Source organism: Bos mutus, chromosome 25, assembly GCF_027580195.1.
Source record: "Bos mutus isolate GX-2022 chromosome 25, NWIPB_WYAK_1.1, whole genome shotgun sequence".
NCBI classification, from domain to species: Eukaryota; Metazoa; Chordata; class Mammalia; order Artiodactyla; family Bovidae; genus Bos; species Bos mutus.
The window spans coordinates 12,520,154-12,536,544 of NC_091641.1; the positions used below are offsets into that span (position 1 = coordinate 12,520,154).

General features: G+C 50.8%; 1 protein-coding gene across 1 annotated transcript in view; it reads left to right on the plus strand.

Moving 5' to 3' along the window:
• The first annotated feature begins 2,588 nt into the window (after positions 1-2,588).
• The window catches only part of GALNT17 (polypeptide N-acetylgalactosaminyltransferase 17), a 429,083-nt gene continuing 415,280 nt past the window's right edge, over positions 2,589-16,391 (plus strand). The window contains exon 1 of the mRNA XM_005889873.3: positions 2,589-4,269. Within this exon, the coding sequence (XP_005889935.1) occupies positions 4,032-4,269 (238 nt within the window). The 5' untranslated portion in view covers positions 2,589-4,031. The remainder of the gene's footprint in view (positions 4,270-16,391) is intronic.

The window sequence follows — 16,391 nt, forward strand, 5'->3', positions numbered from 1 at the left end:
TCCTGGGAATTGTCTTTGAAATAAATGAGTGACCAGATCTCAAATAACCAGGAAGGATACAGAAGGAACTCAAGTGGAGGTGGAAGGGCTTAGATGCTTGGGAGGCAGAGAGAGGTAGCTGGTGGCTGGAGAATCTATTTGGTTGGAATTGAGAGTAAAAAAGCAGTGGACACAGGATGGAATTTCAGTGCAGGATTGCAGGATTGCATGAGTGCAGCACTTCTGTGTGGTAACAGGATTCAGGGTGTACCTATGACAGGGGGCCACTCAATGGGTCTAGAGTGCCCACTGTCACTTAGAAATGTAGAAGCTGTCCAGGAGGCATGTGCAATGTGAGGGGAGAAGCCTGTAAGATTGATGATAAGGGGTTTCCTGGTGGTCCAGTGCTTGAAAATCCACCTTCCAACGCAGAGGGTGGAGGTTTGATACCTGGTCGGGGAGCTAAGTTCACACATGCTGTGGGGCAACTAAGCCTGTGTGCCATGAGAGATCTTGCATGCCATGACTAAGACCTGATGCAGCCAAAAATAAAAAAAAAATACATAAATGTATATATATTTAAAGAGTCATGCTAAAACCATCAGTTAATTTGGGTAAGGGACATCTCTGGCTTTAGGGGGATGAAAAGAAATCTCACTGGAGTTAAATCTTGCCTAGAAACTTTGTTCTTGTCATTGTTCAGTCACTAAGTCTGTCGGACTCTTTGTGGCCCCATGGACTGAAGCACACCAGGCCTCCCTGTCTCTCATCATCTCCCGGAGTTTGCCCAAGTTCATGTCCATTGAATCCATGATACTATCCCAACCATCTCATCCTCTGTCGTCCCCTTCTCCTTTTGCCTCCAATCTTTCCCCAGAATCAGGGTCTTTTCCAATGAGTTGACTGAGGCTATTTCTTCTGTTTTGCTTCCAGCATCCTACTCCTAAATATGCTTCTGCTTGGGAATCAGACCCACCATAGTTTAGAACCACTTACTACTGGCCTCTTAGCTTCTGCAACAGAAGAAATAGAACTTTTCTGTAACAGAGGGGGATGGGGTGAGTGAATTTTAGGTGAATTTGCTTGGCACTGGTGTGAAAACCCTTCCTCCAAGTTTTCAGTGTGGACAACCCTGCCAGAAGTGTCCCAGAAACCCCAGAGATGTCTGCATTGACAAGGTAGCTTACAATGGCACATGCTAAGATTGTTTTGAGGCTGGTCTAGGATTAAACAAACTTGGATGGAAGAAGAGAAACGAGGGCTGTCCTGTCTGACTCACTATATGGAGTTGCTGAGGGCATCTGTGCATGATGTAAGATTCAGTTTTCTATCCGTTTGTCAGCCTGTGAAAGGACACTGTGAAATCACCAATGTCGTGCTTGGGCTTAGTTGCTAAGTCATGTTTGACTCTTTGTGACCCCGTGGACTGTAGCCTGCCAGGCTCTTTTATCCACGGGATTTTTTCCAGGCAAGAATACTGGAGTGGGTTGCCATTTCCTCCTCCAGGGGATCTTACCAACCCAGGGATGGAAACGGTGTCTCCTACATTGCAGGAGAATTCTTTACCACTGAGCCATTGGGAAAGCCCTGAAATTATCAATACACCTGTCTAAATTTGAAAAAAAAAAAAAACGCTAGCCCATCCTCCGTCATCCAATCTCAGGGTTACAGTTAGAATTAGGTTTAGGGCTCTAAACTGACACCTTAGCCCATTGCCTCAACCTTCCCACCTGCATCCCTATGGCTGAATGAAAGTTCAAATCCTATTTTTGCATAAGCTTCCCTTGACTGGGCTAGCTTCCATTTGAATGTGTGTTTATAATAACATCTAACTCAACTGGGTATTCAGTGAGATAACCTAGAGACTGTGCCTGGCCCAGTGTCTGTCTTACAACCTCTCAATAAACTGGGGTTTCTTCCTCCTCAACGTCTTTTGTGCCCAACACGTGAGGTTAAAAACTGTCCCTTATGGCTTCTGATGTGGCTTTTTCATCTAACAGTTTTGTAGTCACTTTCTTGTAGATTATACAAAGCAAAACCTATGGAATCCGGACAAAGAGTACCAAGGGAATGGAACTAAAAGATTGTTACATTTTTTCACTCACTTTTCAATGTTGAAAATCAACATTTAAAATAACAACAAATCAGCAAAAAATCACAAAACCCCAACAGTAACATGAAAACAAAAACAAAAACAACTTTAATGAGATCGAAATAGGTAGAAACCACCAGATTTATTGGGCTTCACTGCCAGATGTAATCTTTGTTAGTTGACAGCCTGTTCTTTTCCAGGCCCAAGGAACCAAAGAGATCAGCGCGGGGTTTTGAATTTCAGCATCAGGAGCTCCTGGCTTTGGCAAGAAGAAGAGATTTCGGAAATCCAGTCGCCAAGATACGCTTCTTATAATAAAATGCGTATAGAGGTGGGGGCTGGACACAGAAACCGTCGCTTGGACGGTGAGCGAACCCACCCAGCCCACCAACGCCCGGTTTGGCTCCCAAAGTAACGGAATCCGAGTCTCCAGGCCAGATTTTCCCTCTAGCCATTCCCGGCCACGCAAAGCGGAGCCGCGAGCGCACAGAAAGGGATGTCTTCATCGCCAGCCGGGATGGAACAAACCCGCCCGCTCGGGGAGTGCTGAGAACCAAAGGGTCCCTCCAACGCGGGCAGCCGTCAACATGACTTGACGGCCCCCATCCCGCGCGGCCCGCACTCCCCCGGCGCCCCCACCCTTTCAGGGTGCGCGCGCACAAGCCGGCGAGCCGAGGAGCTGTGCGCCCGGCAGCCTGCGGGCGGCGGCGGCCGACTGGCTCGCGGGGAGAGGGGTGGCCAGGAGGGCCGGAGGAGGAGCTGGCGCTGCAGCCGGGCCCCCTCGGGCCGCGCCCCGCCTTCTGCCGCCACCTGCGCGTCCCCTCCGGGCTCTCGCGCCCCGGGGCTGTGTGGGCTCTCCCTGCCGCAGCGGCGGTATCATTGCGTCCACCAATTAGAAGACTCGGCGTTTGGCTCCTCGGGGCGCGGGAAGAGCGGCAGGCGCTGCCGGTTCTGGCGAGCGGAGGGTGCGCCGGCGCGCGTCCCTCCCCGCCGCGCTCCCCGCGACGTTCGTGGAGGAGGGTACAGAACTGCTGTGACTTTTGAGGTCCGACTCCGCCTTCCGCCTAGCCTCCCGACGCGCCAGCTCGGAGAGAGGCCGGCGTGACCGGCAGGCCCCGAAGGCTCACTGCGTGGGCTCAGGACTTGGAACGTGTCCGGGAGCCCGCGGCGCTGTGCGCGCTGGTGAGTTTGGCGGCGGGGTGGGGTGTCCCCGGGCGCGAGGGGGCGGAGAGGACGTCGCGCTCTGCCCCTTCGCCCGCCCCCTAGTGCTGCCCCCACTTTAAGAGTAATTGAGACTTGAGCGTGACTGCGGAGCCGCGACGATGCGGGCGCTGGCCACGGGCTATTCCTCAGCCCTGCGTGATGGAACGGGTCGGTGAGCGTAACAAAGGCGCCCGCCCCGGGGAGCCGGTCCTCGGCTGAAGACCGCGGCCGGCGCGCCGCGACGGCTGCCTGAGGACTAGGGTAGTGGCTGTGCGGCCGGAGGCGCGGTGCGCACCTCCGCGGGCGGGCCACGAACCCGGAGCCCGACACCTGCGTGCCGCTCCCGCCGCGGCGCCGGGGCAGCCCCGCCTGCCGGCCCCTGTGTCCTCAGCCCGGCTCCCGGCGGCCGGAGGTCCAGCGGCGAACCACTTGCTGGTGCAGAGGAGAGACCCCCGGCCCCTCGCCGAGAAGCCGAGGCGACTGGTAGGGGCCGCGCGCCGAGGACCGAGTAGGCATCTGGGGGAGCACTTCTGCAGACCGAGGGCTTCCACGTGAGCCATCTCGCTCTCCCCGCGACGGCCCGGACCTCCTAACCGTCTCCGCTGCCCGAGCCTCCGCGCCGTGGGGCCGGGAGCGGCTGGTATCCTCGCCAGCCGTCCGGAGCGCTTGGCTCGCACGCACGGCCCCCGGCTGCCCCGCGCCTCGCCGGAGCCCGAAGGGGCGCGGGTCCGGGGCGAGGGCCGGCTGGGCGTGTTTGATGGCTTCACTGAGAAGAGTCAAAGTGCTCTTGGTGTTGAACTTGATCGCGGTGGCCGGCTTCGTGCTCTTCTTGGCCAAGTGCCGGCCCATCTCGGTGCGCAGCGGAGACTCCTTCCATGAGATTCGGCCGCGGGCCGAGGCCGCTAACATCAGCGCGCACAGCGCCAGCCCCATCCAGGATGCGGTCCTGAAGCGCCTCTCGCTGCTCGAGGACATTGTCTACCGGCAACTAAACGGTAAGGACGCACGCGGATGCCACGGGGTTCAGCGTGGGCATCCGGTCCACCCCCGGGGGCCCTGCGCGCGGGGCGGGAGGCAGACCTAGTGGCTCCCGCGCGCTCCCTTTTACTCTTCCTGCCCCGTCTCGGCCAGGAGGCCGGGGCTGCTGGAAAGAATTCCCGGCTTTTCCGTGCTCCAGCTGCAAGTTTGCTTTTATCGTGGAAACACGTCAGCACAGCTGGCTCCAGGTCTCCGCGTGCAGGAATCATTACCTGGCCAGTTGGCCCCAAGTGCGGAAACTAGACGCGCGGCCGAATGGGACTAGAGGCGCAGGCGACTTAAGGGAGGAAATAGCTCTTACAGCTTAGCCTTTGGTGGGGTCGGACAGGGAGGGGCCTTTGGCGGGCTTAAACGTCTGCAAAAGTCGAGGCCTTAGATCTGGAGCTAACGCGCTTCGGTAGTGCGCTGGAGGAATGTTATCTCTCTAGGAGGCAGCCTGTTCAGCTAGTAACGAGGACCCCTCCCTTCCCGGCTCTGCTTCGGTGAAGCTGCTATTAAAAACTTCCGGATTCTCCCTGAGAGCTGCCTGAGGGCAATTGTTAAAGTTCGCGGTGTGTAGGGGAAGCAGGTTTTTAAGGAATGTAGCGAAGAGAGGTGTGCCATCCAATCAGTGATAGTTATCAGGATCTGTCCCAGCTAAAACGTTCTCACTGTTTCAGGTGGAGAGGGAGACTTTTCACACCCCCTGGTCACATCTGGTCCAGGAGCTGATGGATCATTGGACATTTGTTGCCCCCAAGGTCAGAATATTACACTAGAGTATGGGCAGCTCTCCAAGGTCCACATGACTGGTATCCAAGGCAGATTCAAGGCTGCCATCTCCCTTCCTAAGCTTCTAACTCAAGTTCTTATGGTAATTCCAGAGCTGGGTGTGCTAAGTCGCTTCAGTCCTGTCCGACTTTTGCAACCCCATGGACTGTAACCCACTAGGCTCCTCTGTGCCTGGGATTATCCAGGCCAGAATACTGGAGTGGGTTGCCATGCCCTCCTCCTGAGGATCTTCGCAACGGAGGAATTGAACCCGTGTTTCTTATATCTCCTGCATTGTCAGGCCGGTTCTTTACCACTGGAGCCACCCCGGCAGCTCCAATGCCAGAGCTACTGATAGTCATAAAGATAATGATCATAATTATCGGTGAAATTCTTACTGTGTGCCAGACACAGTGCCAAGAGGTTACAAGTGCATTATCTCATTCAGTGTTCACATCAGTTCAGTGTGGTTCTTTCCATTTCCCATATCAGAAATAAGACAAGAAGTTTTGGAGAGGTTAGTTAACTAAGTTGCCTGAGGTCCTGCTGCTGATAAGTGGCAGAGTCTGGAGTCAGAACCCCGGGTCTGGCTGACCAGAGAGCCTGTGTTTTTGACAGCTTCCATCGAATGTCTCCTCCTAATTATAGGGAGTCTTCACTTTGATGATGTTAGTAAGACCTGGCTCAGCTCAACCACTGTCCTCCCTGCAGTTGGAGCTAGAGACCAGCCCGGTGGCAGGCAGGGAGAAGAATGTCACCATACTGTCTTCTTCCCACTTTTCAATGATCCCTTCTGGGTCCTTCCAGATGGGATGGGGTCAGATTTGCAAGCATCCTCTGAAAGGACCCCTTGAGCTTCTTGATATCACTCAACAAATATCCAGGGGAATCCTTGAACTTGTACATGCAGTGGGATGCTGCAATCCCACTGACCTCCAGCAGACAGCAGGGCCTGGCTGTAGGTGTGGACCAGCTGTAGGTGTTGTCTGCGGGCGTCTGGTGGGAGCTCTTCTCCTGTATGTCCAAGAACCAAGGCACAGAATGAAACAAAAGCCCGCAATTCATTTCTGGAGGAACTGGATGCTTATGGGATGGTCCTTATTATTTTACACAGATCCAGGCCATAGACTGATCCATAGGACTCAAAAGAGCGCACAAGATATCTGGCTCCCTTAAGTGTCAGGCTGTACCCAAGGACACAAATCATTTCAATTAGGTAACAGAATATGATATACACCCCATCAGTGCCCCAAATAGCAATAATAAAATGCTAAGCGGTATTTACGAAGTGCCACGGACACACTAGGACTCATTTGGTCTTTCCAGCAACACTAAGGATAGGTGCTGATACTCCCCTTTTAGGGGAGTAATCCCTGGTGGCTCAGACCGTAAAGAATCTGCCTGTGATGCAGGAGACCGGGGTTTGATCCCTGGGTTGGGAAAATCCCCTGGAGAAGGAAATGGCTACCCACTGCAGTATTCTGGCCTGGAGAATTCCATATAGCCCAGTGGGCTACAGTCCATGGAGTTGCAAAGAGTTGGATACAACTGAGCAACTAACACTGCCCTTTAAGTAACTTGCTCATAATCACCCAACTAGAGGGTGACAGAACTGGGAATTTAAGTTCTGACAGAACTGGCATAGTCTGGTTCCAGAATTGAGGTTCTTAGCTGCTTCACTGGCTTGTCTTAATCTTTTTCTTTTTTTAATGTGGACCATTTTTAATGGTCCAAACAATAAAGAATTTGTTACAATACCGCTTCTGTTTTATATTTTGGTTTTTTGGCTGCAAGGTATATGAGCGCTTAGCTCCCCGAACAGGGATCAAACCTGCACCCCTTGCATTGGAAGGTGAAGTCTTAACCACTGGACTGCCAAGGAAGTCCCAATCTTAGGTGTGCCTCAGAGTCACAAAACACCAATACTTTGGCCACCTAATGTGAAGAACTGACTCATTGGAAAAGACCCTGATGCTGGGAAGGATGGAAGGCAGGAGGAGAAGGGGACAACAGAGGATGAGATAGTTGGTTCTCGTCTCAGAGGATGAGATGGTTGGATGGCATCACCGACTCTATGGACATGAGTTTGGGTAAGCTCCAGGAGTTGGTGATGGACAGGGAAGCCTGACGTGCTGCTGTCCATGGGGTCACAAAGAGTCCGACACAACTGATCGACTGAACTGAACTGAACTGAACTTAGAGTCACATGGAGGGCCTTTTAAGAGGTAGATTTCTAGGCCCCACCCACAGAGTCTCTGATTCAGTAGCTTTGGGTTGAGGGGGTCTGAGACTGTATCTCTGGCAAGTCTGTGGCCTGAACCATGACCCAGAACCCTCTGCTGCCTATGCCAGGCAGAGCAAAGAGGAAAACCCACTTGCCTGTTGGTGGGAGAGTGAGGACTTCCGGAAAGCTAAGAGTTTGCTTCAGATGAACTGGGGTCCTGGCTTCTTTCCCTGTGTGCTCTTCTGCCCTGTAAGCGATTTCCTGGGAGCGTGGGGATGTCCACCACGGGGGACTGGTTGCCTGAGTTAGGAAGAAGAGTTTTCTTGACTTGCAGCCTCTGAGGGGAAGCAGGCAGGAAGACTGGGTTTCGAGCTTTTCCTGAACAAGCCAGGAATTCAAGCTGCAATTAGATAGATGTTATCTTTCTGGCTGACAAGTGTAATTTGCAGTGACCTTCCCTCTCTCCACCCCACTCACAGCACTCCATCCTCTGCCTGTGCATGTTTTGGGTAAAGCGCATCCCACCTGTTGATTCTGTAGGCCTGCCGAGGTCTTCTGCTGCGGTGGGAGGGTGCTGAGATGGGACTTGGATTCCTGTGTCTACCTGTGCTGCAGCGTCTCCACTCCTTGCTACTGAAGGAGAACAAGGAAACCTTGACCTTGGTGCTCCTTATTGCTTGGGAATTAATAGAGGGCTCAAGAGAGCCAAGCACTGGGCACACAGGAGGGGCCCAGCCCCTTGGGCACCAAGTGGGAGCTGGTGATTTAATGATGTTCAGGTTTCTCAGACCTTTCCTGGGGTCTCTTATGAAGTTCAAGCAGGAGACACAGCACAGCCATCTGTAGTGTCCTCTCACCCTGGAAACAGTTTCTTGGGTGTCCTGTAAGGGCCCCTCTGGGCTGGGGATGCCAGGGGTGATCCAGACTTCCTCATAACGGGGCTTCTCTGCTAAAACTCTTAGTGCTTGTCTTTTGAAAAGTGGTTGCAGGCTGTTATTGCTTTGTTTTTCTTAATGCAGGCTGAGAAGGACACTCTAAAGGGAAAGTGGAAAAGCTGAAATGGAGGGAAAAGCACACTGAGATGATTTTGTCCTCTCCCCTCCAGACCCTCTCTGACACCTGCCCTTCCATCTTTACCATTGGGCACCCACTGCTGCCCCCTTAACTGCTGCTGTAGTGCCCTTTAACACAAGCCCCAGCCTCTGTTCTCTCACCCTCCTTTTCGGGACTCTGGCTGTCTGCATGGAAAGCACTGCTTGCAAAGGGCCCAAGACCTTCCAGGAGTTTTGTGTTTCCTGAGGAACCGTGATCAAGCCTAGAGGCTGATGGTCAAGGCCGACCACTGTCAGCCCACGTTCCCACCCTGGCCCAGTGCTTCTGCCTCCTCCAGCCAGGCTGATCCACTTGCTGAAATAGCCCTGCATTTGTCTGAGGGTTGCATCTTCTGTGTTTCAGGTGGTTTGCTCTCCCCACCCGCTTTCTACATTCATGTGTCCTTTAAAGCTTGACTCCAGGTCACTCCCTGGGGGCGGTAGGTTGTGCCAACTCCCACGGTCTGAGCTCTTCCTGCACCAGGTTGCTTGAAGCTTTCTTGCCCATGTCCATGGCACCCATGGCTTTGACTCTAGTGCCTCGGTGGCTTTGCCTTTTGAGTTCAGAACTGGACTGCAGGTGTTTTGAGGACTTGAACCATATTTTGAACTATTTAATACCATGCCCATCCTTCAGCATCTGTCATAACACCCTGTATGTCATGTGGGCAAAAAGGTTTATTGGTTTGATTAGTTGGGTGGAAGCTAGTTTTGGGAGGTAAATGGTAACCACAGAGGAAATAACCTTGACTCTGTAAAGACTGGATTATGTGGGGTGGGTGTAGTTGGAGGAAGGAGTTGGAAAGCCTTAGCTGGGTAGAGTGAGTGTGAGGTATTCATCTTGTCTCTGTCATCTTGCCTGCACCATCTTGAGGCCACCCCTGGTCATTCACCAGACCCTGATTAAAGGGCGCTAGAACCTTCGGAGGAGCCTGGAAGTGAAGCAGTTAGCCAGGTTAAAGACCAGCACGGTTCAGTATGCTTTTTGTGAATGTGTGGTTTTATAACGTGCTCGTTTTATGTTCCTTTTCTCTCTAGAGTAGAATTAATTCATATTTTATCATGGAAATTTTAGAAAATCCAAAACCATTATGCAGAAGAAAATAACATTGTGTTAATTTTTTTTTTTTTTTTAATGGTGGTTTTGTACTAATGTTAGGAAAACAGACGAAGGGACAGACAGAGTTCCTGATAGAATTCCCATGTAACTCTGTACAGGGCTTTTGGCTGGCTGTCACCTTCTGAGGAAGTTATTTGTTTTCTGTGATTTTAGAGCTGAGAAAGGTGAGACTTAGAGAATACTATGTGACTTGGCCATGATGACACAGACAGTGAGGGGCAGGGTCAAGATTCCAGAATATCACGGTCCTTTTCCCAGGTTGAGCATCCCCCGATAGGTCAGGATGAAGGTGGTGGGCTGTCATGAGCTCTGGCTGGTGACCTCGTCCCTCATCCATGCCCTGGTGCAGGGACTCACAAGGGCACATGTGACTACTCCATCCGGTAAGCCTAGGGCCCTGCTGTCGTAAGAGGAAATGCAATCGATTGAGGTTAGGTTCCAAATTTAGATTTCAGAAGGATATTGAATAGAAGCAGGGTTGCTTGAAGAAATTGAAAACCTTTGCAGGCAGGGAGAGAAGTCAAAATTACGCAGCCTGGTCCTGCCCCCAAGCCACACGGACAGATGAAGCTGGAGTCGGAGCTGCAGGAAACTGACACGTTCCCAAACAACCCACCTGTAGCCCACCCAGCCTACTGCATCAGCAGGCCCATGAGGTGGAGAAAGTGAGTGGGCTCAGAAGGACAGGGCAGAGGTGTGTTCTCTGGGCCTTCAAGGTGGCGTTGGGAGGAGAGGGATTGTATACTGAAAGCATCTCTTCCTGGATGCCAGAGCTGGCCCTGAGCTGTTTCTTCTTTCATGGAATATACGTGTGCTCATATAGACTGTTGAGCTGGAGGGTACTAGCATTCCCAATGGGAAGGAGTAAGGGGGAGAGAGCTGAGGGCACATGTTCGCATTAAAATCACTCCTTGCAGGTGAGCCTCAGAAGGGTACCAGGGCAGTGTGAGTCTTAGGAGCTGCGTGGAGGCTTTCATCGGGGCTTCCAGGTGGCTCAGTGGTAGAGTCCGCCCGCCAGTGCAGGAGACGCAGGTTTGATCCCTGAGTCGGGATCCTTGAATAGTGAAAGTAGGTGATTTATCCCAGGCGGGCTCAGTGGCAAAGAATCTGCCTGCAATGCAGGAGATGTGGGTTCAACCCCTGGGTATGGAAGATCCCCTGGGGAAGGAAATGATAACCTACTTCGTATTCTTGCTTGGGAAATCCCATGGACAGAGGAGTCTGGCAGGCTACAGTTCATGAAGTCGCAGAGTTGAACACAACTTAGCAACTAAACCACAACAACAGGCTTTCATCAGGGCTTGGTGGCCAGCAGAGGCCCGGGTGTGTGGAAGGCGGATCCGCAGAGCCAGGGCCTGGGCACTGGAGGGAGGCTCACTTCTTTTACCTCCGATGGACTGATCACATCTGGTGGCTTCCAGAGAGATGGGGGGCCCGGTTCTTGGACAGCCCTGGGATACAGGCACATCTGTGTTGGCCAGTGTGTGTGCCGGGCACCCTGCCAGCAGGGGCAGCTGCCGCCTGCCCGGCCCAGAATAACTGGGGAGAGGCCATCAGCATCATTGTCGAGGAAGAACTCTGATGCCCTGACCTTTGCTGTTGCCAAATCTGGAGTGTCCTTTGTGGATGGGGAAAAAGGTTTGGCAATTAGAGCTAAGAGTGAGAATGGAGAGGTGGAGCGTGGGCTCAGTGGAGCCACATTGAGTGGAGAAACACCTAAGGTCAGACACCTCTCAGTCTTTAAGAATATAATATTGGGAGAAAGGGTGTTCTCTTGGGCGGCAGACAGTCTGGGTTTGATGACTGGTTCTGTCACTTATTAACTGTGTGACCTACCTTGGGCAGACTTGTGGGCACAGACTTGTGGGCACAGCGGGTGAAGGAGGGGGGAATGCATCGAGAGTGGCACTTACATGTATACACTATCGTGTGTTACATAGATGGTGATAGTTTTACCACCATTTCTCAGCTGTGAAATGGGGATGCTGTGAGTCAGGCGGAGCAGGGATTCACAGTGTGCAGCATGCGCCACGGTGCCCGAAGTGTGGCAGCTGGGAGAATGCTTCTTTTCTTTTTTTTTTTTTTTTGATTGGAGGATAATTGCTTAACAAATGTTGTGTTGGTTTCTGCTGTACGTCAGCGTCCATGCATGTGTGTGCTCGGTCATGTCTGACTCTTTGTGACCCCGTGGACTGAAGCCTGCCAGGCTCCTCTGTCCGTGGAATTTTTCAGGCAAGAATATTGGAGTGGGTTGCCATTTCCTCCTCTAGGGGATCTTCCTGTCTCGGGGACTGAGCCCATTGTCTCTCATGTCTCCTGCATCGGTAGGTGGATTCTTTAGCACTGGAACACCTGGGAAGCCCTGCAATGTCAATCAGCCATAAGTATACATAGAGTCCCTTGCTCCCGAGCCTTTCTCCCCCGCCTTCTGTAATAGGTGGTCACTGAGCACCAGGCTGAGCTCCTGGCGCTGGACAGCAGCTCCCGGCAGCTATCTGTTTGACATACAGGAGTGTATATATGGCAATGCTACTGTTGATTCGTTCCCCCTCCTTCACCCGCTGTGCCCACAACTCTGTTCTCTACACGTGCATCTCAATTTCTGCCCTGCACATAGGTTCCTCAGTACCAGATTTCTAGATTCTGTATACATGTGTTAATATGCGGTATTTGTTTTCCTCATTCTGACTGACCTCACTCTGGATGACAGGCTCTAGGTTCACCCACTTCAGTTCAACTTCGTTCCTTTTAATGGCTAATATTCCATTGTGCTATGTACCACAACTTCTTCATCCATTTACCTGTTGATTGACGTCTAGGTTGCTTCGATGTTCTGGCTATTGTAAATAGTGCTGCAGTGAACATCTGGGTACATGTGTCTTTTTGAATGAAAGCTCACTCTTTGAGGAAGGGAGCCTTGCTTGCTTGTTCCTCATCATATGTCTGATGCTGAGAAGTCCCCTGGCTCATAATAGGTGCTCAGCAGATATTTCTGGAACGAATGCATGAACAGTTGTGCTGGTCCTTGTTACCTGAGGTGTAAATCTCAAGATAGGGCAGGAAAGGTCTGTTTTGCTCTTAAGTTGCTTAAGCTCTTTGAATCAACCTAGGATTCTTCTCTTTTTTGTGGTTTTGTCCGAGGCTGAGTTCTGTTTCTCTCTTCCTTTTCTTGTCTTCTTCCCCATCTTCCACTTAACTTACAGTAGTGGTGCCTTTGGATGATCGCTTTTGAGGCCTGGGAGAAGAAATGGTCGCCTGTATATATCAAATCCCATTGCAGAAATGTTGGTCATTTCCATCTATTTGTGAGCACTTCCTCACTGCGGGGTGTGGGTTAGTTGCATGGATGCAGAGATGTAGATGGCACGCCCACCTAGACATCTGTGGTCCAGTTGGAAGGGTGGGTTTGTAGTTTCACCAGGTGTACACAAGGTTTTAGAGGTGGAATGAATATGGCGGTGGTGAGACCTGACCTGGCCCTCAGTAGGTGCTTGACCAAGCAGTGTTGAACTTGAAGGCGAGAACTCCAAAGTTTTAACACATAGACCAGAGGACCCTGGTAGTGAGACCACTTAGGGGCCTGACATGGAAGCAAATCATAGAAGGTGGTCAGGCAGGGCGATTGACACAGGGAATGAGTAGAGGCAGAGATGGGTGAGGGGACAGAAGGAAGGCCATGTGACCTTCATTGGCCACGTGGAGCTTGTTTAGAGGACCGAATGGTGGCTGGACCCAGCCAGGCTCAGCCTCTGGCCAAGTTAGAGGTAATTCTGTAGACGTGGGGCGCTATTGGATGAAGTGGTCACTGCAGTGATGACCTAAGGGGATTGACGTTGTGTTGGGATTTAGTGTGCACTCAAACAGGTGGGAAAGTGAGTTAGAATCCAGCAATGGGTAAAAAGTTCTGGTGTCGCTGGCCCAGCCATGCCTCTGGTTCAGGACTCAATGAGCCCTCTGAGCCTCAGTGATTCCAGGTGCCCTTGCCCTCTGACCCCTCTCCTTGGCCACATCCTGAGTTGGCCCTTTGGAAAATCAGAATCAGCCCTCGGCACTCTGAGCTGCATGCTCCCCGCCCTTTGGGGAGCTCCCCACTCCATGAGTTCACGGAGGTGTACTCAGCCCTTCAGCCACGCCTGTTGCTCTCCTTTCCTCTGGTTCCAGCCTTTCACATCAGCCTGGACGGGAATTCTCTTCCTAGCTCCTCCAGGATCCTTGCCTCTGTGCCCTCTGCTCCATCCATCTCGTGGCCCCCGGATCAGCTGATTCCCAAGGAAAGGCCCACGCAGCCAGGTGTTGGCGACCTCAGCATGCCCTCTGCAGTCTTAGGTTGCCCTGAGCTTGCCCAGCAGCTGCTGGTAGGTCTTCCTTTCTGTTCCCCGTTTGTTTCTGAGTCAAAGAGGAAGTAGGGGTGGATTGGAGGGATTCTGCGGTGGCGATCCAAAACCGGCTCCTCCCGCCCCTCCCCTGCTGCTGCTCTCAGATGACCCAGAAGCCTGTCTGTTGCAGCTGCTGCAGCAGCAGCCCCCTGCCTGGAGGCTTTAGCCCAGCAGTGGCTGTTGCAGCCACAGTCCCTACAGGTCTGCCTTCCGAGGCCACCACCAGGCATCTGGGTCCTCCTGCATTTCATGGATTCAGCTGGAGTGCCCTGTCACAGGAGAAGACCTGTTTCCTGTGCCGAGGGGACCAAATGATGGAACTCAAAAAATCAGTCGGGGATGCCAGCTCCCCACCGGGTGGCCTTTGATGGAGGAATAGGAGCGCCCCATCAGCTAGGAAGGCGTTTCTGAATTCTGGGGAGCACTTGAAAAATAATGCAGGGCTCACTTGGTTGAAAGACCTTCCTCTGCTTTTGTTATGACACCTCGCAGGTCTTTAGACTGCTTGACATGTGGATGACAATTGGCTTAGCCACTGATAGAGAAGTTTTCCCTTTTAATAATGTCCCTGTCATGGCTAACTGCAGAGCCTCAGCCTTGCCATGCATGAGTAATAAACTGCTGCCGTAATTACAGGCGGCCACAGCCAGACGCCAGCACACGAGCTTGCTGACAGTTAACAGGGAGCAGGGTTCCAGAAGAGCCTCCTTCCAACCCTGCCTCCGACACAATGGCTAATCGTGTGATTACTCTTTACTGAGGGCTGTCTCATGGTTATACGGGGCTTGTTAGGTGCTGTACTTTGCTGCTGGAAAGAGTGTGAATAACAGTCAGGAGACTGGGGAAGAGCGGCATGACTTTAGGGGACTTCCCTGGTGGTCCAGTGGCTAAGAATCCCCACTCCCAATGCCGGGGGCCCGGGTTCAGTCCCTGGTTAGGGAACTGAGAGTTTGCATGCTGCAACTAGAGATCCTGCATGCTGTAACTAAGAGCTGGCACAGCCAAATCAAGAAAATAAACATTTTTTAACAAAGAGCTATGTGACTTTAGGGTTAGACTTTTAGATTTTGAATAATACTCCCTTCCTCCCACCGCATCCTATTAAAATCTCACGCATCCTCTAAGAACCAATTCAGATGTCCTTTATTCCTTGAAACCTTCCCTGCCACCTTGTCAGAATTAATTGTTCCTTCTTCTAGGCTCTTATGGTACTCTGTGTGGGTCTACTTTTAGCTGTTGTTTATCTCTGCCTTGCGTTAGAATGAATCATTTACATGGTAACAGTTTGCAAGGGAATAGGTTTTATTCATTAACATTTTCTATTTTTATTTTTTTATTGAGTTACAGTCGAGGTATAAGTTACAAATGTACAACATAGTGATTCACAGTTTATAAGGGTCATACTTCAGTTTTAGTTATTATGAAACGTTGGTTATGTGCCCTGTGTTGTGCAATATATACTTGTAACTTATTTATTTTATACAATAGTTTGTATTTCTTAATCTTCTACCCCTATCTTCCCCCTCCCTCATTCTGTGTCCCCACTGGTAACCACTCATTTGTTCTGTATGTCTGTGAGTCTGTTTCTTTTTTGTTATATTCACTAGTTTGTTTTATTTCTTAGATTCCACATATAAGTGATATTATACAGTATTTGTCTTTCTCTTTCTGACTTATTTCACTAAGCCTAATACCCTCCTGGTCCATCTATGTTGTTGCAAATGGCAAAATTTCATTATTTTTATGGCTGAATAGTATCCCATTGTATATATTAAAAGCCTTCTCTATGTCATTTAGAAATTAATTCATCAGCAAGTAACTTGTTTTCACTTAGCAAGTCCAGAAGTAGTGGTAACCAGCACTGGTCTGGAACTGTGAAGTCATTATGATGACATTATAATGTCATAATTCATTATATTTTCTTGGTCATTTCTTCATGGTTACAAGATGGCTGCAGTGGTTCCAGTCATTGCATCTTTGTGTAAAGTAGGACGTACTGTGCCACTGGTCACATCTCCTATTGTTTAATCAGGGAAGAAAATCTTTTCCAGAAGTCTTCCTGCTAAGCTCATGTGGTCCAGAGAACGGCCACGTGGCCAACCTTACTTCAAGAGAATAGTTGCTTTTCAGAGTATGGTGGAGGCAAAAGAGGAGAGAAGGAATGGTGTTTGTAGAAACTGTGGTATCTGCCATCTCTACACTCCCAATATCTTTTCAGCAAATAGTAAAATAAAGGAAGACTCTATGCTGTCTAGAAATTCAGTGAACTAAAATATTAAGTCCTTGGGCATTCTGGTTAACTTGGATTTGATCTGAAGACACATCATAGATTGAAACTACCGTGTACAACCACATTTTGTCAATGCTGAGATGCACATTTTTACATTTCTGAAATTGAGATTCACTTTATGATCAGTAGTGTGTCCCAGTTTAATTGGCAATGCTTTCCTCTTTTCTTGGAACATAAAAATGGTGTCACTGACGACTGAAGGCATCTTAGATTTGATGAAATATAATA